Below are 6,773 nucleotides of genomic sequence, written 5' to 3' on the forward strand. Positions count from 1 at the left end.
AGTCTTGTCCTTACCAGCCTTTCCATTCTTATTGTCGCTGCGGCCAGACACTTGCGCGGCGGCAGCTCTGTCACGATTTCTCTTGCCGGCGCTAGTGTCGTAGGACATATCACCAGCCAACATTGCTCCCCTGGTTCTCTCCAGCAGTTCCACAATCTTCTTGATGTCTGGTTGGTTCATGCTACCTAGCTCCATCATAATTTTCTCTCTCAGGGCATCTGGACATTTGTCTTTGAAAATATGAATAAGAGTTAGGTGGTGGTAATCCTTAGCTGCAGAACCAACGATGGCTTCTACTTCCTGCATGGTGCTCTTGAAGGTAGCAATTGCACTAACCACGTCCACAGGTTTATCCACAGGTTTCATCTTGTTCAGCTTAGTTAAAATCTTCATGAACCGGCGGGTGTTTGATAAAAACATCTGATCCAAAAATAACCATTGTTCATTATGATCTCTAATCGCTGACACTTGCTTGCGTAGCTCCGGGTTGGTTATCACCTTCTCCATACACAACATCAGACTTAACCTCTGGTCAGAAAATCCGTAACCAGCGCATAGATCTTTAAAGACCTGTTTAAAGTTGGAGTAATCCGTGTCAGTACCGTCAAAGGACGGCAACAAACTGTTGTCCCAGCGCCCATACTGCGGGTTGGAACTCCGAATATCCACGGCAGACATACTTCTGGAGAGTATGGCAGGTGTCCCACTCTCATCCAAGTTAGATGAACGACGTTCCATCTCTCTAAGCCTTCGGTACATATCACGTACTTCTTGGCGCAACTCCATGGAAATTTTAAGCACTCCCATGTCCATCCTCACCTTCTCAATGACGTCGAGGTTCCTGGCGACAGTGCTTGACCTCGCGTCGTCTGAATCATTGTCAAGCCAGTGCAGAATTTTCGTACACTGCTCCAACGACGCATAAACTTTATCTGCAACAGTTTTCTGTTCACTAGCTTCATCAAAATCATGCTTGAACTCGCGCAACTCACTTGTCTCCACGGCAGGTTTTAGACTTTTTATTAGGTCAGATTGGTCCTTGACCTCACTAAAAATGTCACGAATTGATTTTAAATTCACATTTTCACATGAACTAAAACTTTGGCAGGCTTTTAGATTGTCATAAAATACTTTTAACTGTTCATCAAACACTTCTATCCTTTCACTGCCAATAGCGATGGCTCGCTCAATTTTCTGCTTTTTGGTTAGTGGCATATTGATTCACTAGGTACTTATTTCACAGAAAAAAATTGTCACAGTTTATTGCATCAATAATCACTGGATGCTATTGATCTCTTGAAGAATGCTAACGCCTATTCTTCAGATACTTTGAAATTGTCTCAACCATGACACTTTGGTTGAGTGTGACTTCCGAATTAGCGGGAAGTTCTAGAGATCTTGTTGACGTACACACAAACCCCCAATACCAGGAACCATCAAGTTTCAACAGCAGGTTTGATTATAGATTTATTGAGGCAACTATTTGAAAGTCCTGAAATTACAAAATCAATTAATACAAAATTCGAGTTTTTATAACCACGTAATCTTAATTGCTTTTTAAAATCATTTTTTCTACGGTTAAGAATCTTTGGAAACTTTGGCTTTAAAGGAAAATTATTTGGTTTAATAAATCATTGTTAAATGCAAAAATAAAAGCACATAAAAAATTACTAAAACATAATAATTAATCATAATAAAGTTTCATGTTTAGCTGGCTAAAGCCTTTTAAACTAAATAAATCGTCCTATACGCCACTCTATTTAAATAAATTTAACAAATTCTACCTGAAGTTCTTATGGTTTCAAGCCCCTGGTATACTAGGGTCGTTCACGCACTATGAGACCAATGATAGGCCCAATTTTGTTCTCCCAAATCTTCACACACTCACATATCATTCAAAAGTAACGAACGTGGACGCATCAAAATATAAACAATCCATGCCGCGTCTCTTTAGAAGAGGAAAGTCAAACAAGACGACATTTGCGCTTAATTTGGGATAATAAATAAGGAATTAATTTCGATCTTGATAAACACAAAGCTTCCTCGAAAAGAGGTTAAGACAGCCCTTATTTAAATTTAGTATATATATTCAAAATGCCCCCCTCTAAAGCAAAGTGCCCCCTGTGCTCCAAAATTTAAAGTTTAAATCATAGAAATAATAGTATAGTATTTATTTTTTTACTTTCTAAATATAACCTCTACAGAAAACATGAGGAAAGGAATTTTTACGTAAGCATTTATTACAAAAGATTAGAAAGTCAAACAGAATATACATTTTTTTGTAAATTAGATAAATTGTATTTTTATTATAAAAACATTTTGTGATTTGCAGAATCAACATTTACACAATTACGCAATACGCATTTCATTAAATTTGCTAAAATACAGGATACTGTTAATTATAGGGACATACCAGGGATAAGGGATGGGAAACGTAGGAAAATATTATTTCAGGCCTATTTCAAGCCTAGGCCTAAAAAACCTGTTATGGGATGGTGCATTAGTTCGTTATCAACTCTAATAATATAGCTAAATAAGCGTTAAGAATATAAAGTATAGAATAAGATTCAGGTAGCTAGTCTAAAGTAAAAATAGAACTTTTTAAAGAACCAATATGTCAATGGCTTTTATTTCAATTATGTTATTATTTCCTCAAAAAATTCATATCTACTGTATCAATTTAAATTTTTCAGACGGTTTATTTTTAATTGGGTTGGCCTGAAACAGATTTGTTTGCATTTTATTTATGAGTAAAATGGAATTTAAAAATATTTTGTTATCATGGCTTACTAAAATTCAAAGTCGAAAATAAATAAATCAAGTATAAGTGAATAAGTACACCTGTTACAATCTATCAATTAATTATTCCATACCAAGATTAGACATAATTTTTTTTTTCAAAAACTTAATTTTACGTTTAAAATAAACAGAAATACTCAATTAATTGTGTAATAAATTATAGCAAATTTAATAAAAAATAATATAAAAAAGTACACGTTCATTTACTTATAGAACTAGTTTTGTGTTCATATTCATTTAAGGAGTGTTATCATTTCTGCATGACATTTTTAAAATTTGAATGGACCAAATACAACAGTTTCTGTATAAGCTACAAAATCAAAATTCTTAGCTACTTACATTCCAAAAAATAATTCCTCTATTTTTGTTTTATTGTCTATAGGTTCTTTTTCTGATTGTGTAACTCTACGCACTCGCAGATTTAAAAATAAGCTGTTGTGATCAAACATCACTTGTTTATGTTTTATTATTTTTTATTTTAGAAGCAGAAATTTGTTTGTGTTTTGAAATTTTTCTATGATGCAAACTTTGTCCCATGTTTTATATTGCCATCCACCAGTTGTCTATTGGTTGGTACAAAACAAGCCCAAATTATCAAACAGTATTGGTTTAGGGCAGTAGCCAATAGGAGCCGTCCACCAATGACTTCATTTAATTAGGAAATGGTAAAAGTTGCATTATCCCATTCAAAACTAATCTGGGACCTAATTTATGGCCAGGTTGTCTATCCCTTATCCCTGGGACATACTTACTAGGGTTGGGCCGGATACCGGAAATCTGGCAGGGAGGTGGCATTGAACGTCGCCCCCCTCCTCTGTTTTTCTTTCTATCTTATTTTTTGTGTATGAAAGGTGAGCTATTACTGAGTGATTTTCGAAATATGTGTATCACACATAACTGAGAGTTGTAATTTTGAATACCTCCTTACTGTTGGGCACAGGATGCCAGTAAACCTGACAGGGTCATTCAAGTAAAAAGTAGAAATATTCTTTTTTACTTCAACAAAGCATTTCATTCTATCAAAAAGATATCCTATAGTCGTACATCCTCATATGAAATATAGGTGTTCAAGTCGATTTCAGGTTTAAGGTAAGCCCTTAACTTCTAGGTCTCCAGAAATCTTTGACTTAGAGACTTCAAATTTTAAACTTAGGCTTTTTTATATGCCTTAATGATATATTGCAATTTCATAAAATCCGTTGCCGTTTACCTACTGACCGCCGGTTTGCAGCTGGCAGCTGCCAAGTACTGCTGCAGCACCCAAAATTTATGTTTAGAGATTTCTGATATAAAATTTATATAAAGATAACATATTCAGAAAATATTGTTCTTCTTTCTAATAAGAAAATTTTAGCCTTTTAAAATTTAAGATTTTTGTTGTAAAATATAAAAGATTATATTGCCGGATATCGAAAATGACCGGATATCCTAACCATAATACTTACATATTTATGATTTTATTATCTATAATACAAAGTAGCTTGATGTCTGTCTGTCCCTTAAGATCAAGGTAACCACTGAACCAATCGTATTCTACTCTTCAGGGTAATTGAAATTTTTGTGTATACGGCAAACAACCTGGAGTTAATTTTTATGTATGGAAATTTTTGTGCATACAGCGCACAGGTTTAATTTTACCACAGAGTAATTAAACAAATAATAACTTTTTTGAATATTTCTATTAGGAGGGTGGTTTTCCATTACTTTACAGAGCGAAGCCCCTAGAGGCTAGGGGCGAACCCTCTAGTATGTAATATAGAGATGCGATTCGAATGAAAATATTTTACCTCGTTATCCTAAGCCTATAGGAATCTTTTGTTCTAAAATAAGATAAATAGGATTATTTCATAATGCATACTAAATTGTTGCCAAAAGTATAACGTTTAAATGGACGTACTGGACATTCTGATAAAGATTGTAGAGTTGCTACACTTTCTAACTCGCACCGAAATTATCATGCATAATTTGAAATCGATAGGACAATTCTAACATGTTTAACTTAACGGAAATATCTATCCTGTAGAAATTGGATCTTAATTTAGAATCTGTTGCTATGGACCAGCCAATTGATGATACCTAGAACCATAGACTGCTCAAGTTTACTTCTACCAAAAGAAGAAATGGATGATAAATGAACAAGAACAAACCTTTGAAGAATATTTACCCAAAGTGTGGAGTTAATATGGAGTGCTTCTTCAAAAAAGAGACTTCTTATAATCATAGTTAATTTAGTTCATTTACTTTGGATCCATTGTCAGTCTAGTGAGTTTATGCAAGTAAAGTCTGATATCAGTTAACTAAAAAGTTGAATTTAAAGCTGTTGCTTTAAAGTGAGAAGGTCCTTATTAAAATGTTCCTTTAAGGTGGATTAATTAAAGGCCTGTTTTATCCAAACCATTTTATATTATTTATAATTTCTATGTAAGGCCAGATATGGTCATAACACATTTTATTAATATTATTGTTGGCATTTTATTTCCAGATCCTAAATAGTAAATGACCTAAAATTAACTTGCAACTATTGTAATAAGCAGTTAATTTAAAGGTATGTTATTTGTTATTTTAAAAAGGTATGTCTATAAATACAAATGTCTTATCATTATTTAATATGAAACTGTTGAAAACTTTCTTCTTGGTTGTCTCTAGTATCAAATAAAGAAAAGGGGGAAGCTAAACATATTACAAGTTAAAATATGAACATTACCTTTCTTTTAGTTAATGAGTAAGAGACGAGATACCCATTCCCCCAGGAGGCAACACACTGGTGATGAGATCCCAGCTGTAGAGGCAGCCCGTCCAGATGAGGTAGGGAACCAACATGCCCCTGGGGAAGATGATGATGTTATTTTTGAAGAAGAAAGAAGAGTCAGAGGATAGGTGTGTCTATGATTCTCTAGTCCAATATGAGTTGCTGTGTGTTGAAGCCAAAACTCTGTCAAACTGTATTGAGTCGCTTTGGGTTCGAATCCTTGAATTGAAGGTTGCCAGCCTGTCCAAACGATACAAAACAGAGTTAGTTGAGGCTAAAAGGCTCAAGTCCAGGTTAGATGCTTTGGGTCCATTCCCTAACCCTGATACTGGTTCAGACATATTTGAGGTGTCTGTTGACACTTCTGTAGATTCTGAAGAAGATGCTTCTGAAGGGACAGAACTTGAGGATGAGCCTGACTACTCAAGTGATAATCATGGTGGACTAGTCCCTGGTGATCACCCAGATATTCCCTCTACAAGCAGAGGAAGTCCTTAGGCCAAATATTCTGCCTAGGAGCAAAATGTGAGTAATTTGATCATATAATTATTATTTATGTATTCATTTATAAGCCAATTTGTCTAAATAATGATTATTGTAAAGGATCTGGAAAATTTAGTTATTTGTCTATTTTCTTAAAAAGTTACCTTGATATTATTTTAATTTAAAAACTTTATTAAAATTATTACTTGTTTTTATAGGTTTTAACCTGTAATTCAAGCCACAAAATAGAAACCTAAGAAATAGTAAAATCTCAAGTCATAAATCAATGCGAAATCTATAAAGAAATATTTATGAAACTAAGAGCTTAATTTTATGCTTGTTGTTACTGAGTAAAAATATGTTTCAGAAGAATATAGTGATAAGTCAAAATGCGAGTTTACTAGGCCAAAGAAATTTTAAGGCTTCCTTGAAAGGTAAAAATTTATAGACTCGCACATATCCTTTCATTACATACTGACCTAAATTATAGAAACGCTTCACAAAGTCTAAAGGTTCCGAAATGGTTTTTAGATTTAAGTCTAGGCCGGCAAAGATTCAGGGATGATTTTAGGCTTTTACTTTACAGCCCAACCCTCTTTTTTAATATCGGGCCCTTAGAGGCTTAGATGCTAAGAAATGTGCTGCTAGTGCTAGTTAAAGCAAAAAGATAAAACTTTCATGACTGACCGACCGACATCCTACCTCCTAGGATAAAATAATAATAAAAGAACAAATACAAGAA

General features: G+C 34.1%; 1 protein-coding gene across 1 annotated transcript; it reads left to right on the forward strand.

The window, feature by feature from the left end:
• The first annotated feature begins 5,316 nt into the window (after window positions 1-5,316).
• LOC145319143 (uncharacterized) lies at window positions 5,317-6,490 on the forward strand. The gene is made up of 2 exons (XM_080161017.1): window positions 5,317-6,073; window positions 6,250-6,490. The coding sequence occupies exon 1, from the start codon at window positions 5,618-5,620 to the stop codon at window positions 6,044-6,046; it is 429 nt and encodes a 142-aa protein (XP_080017143.1). The 5' UTR covers window positions 5,317-5,617; the 3' UTR covers window positions 6,047-6,073; window positions 6,250-6,490.
• Window positions 6,491-6,773: the final 283 nt, after the last annotated feature.

This window comes from Acartia tonsa, chromosome 5 (genome assembly GCF_053477335.1).
Source record: "Acartia tonsa isolate MP-2025a chromosome 5, ASM5347733v1, whole genome shotgun sequence".
Classification (NCBI taxonomy): domain Eukaryota; kingdom Metazoa; phylum Arthropoda; class Copepoda; order Calanoida; family Acartiidae; genus Acartia; species Acartia tonsa.

Coding starts and splice junctions, on each gene's coding strand:
- LOC145319143 (XM_080161017.1), top strand. CDS start 5,618: ATGCCCCTGGGGAAGATGATGATGTTATTTTTGAAGAAGAAAGAAGAG.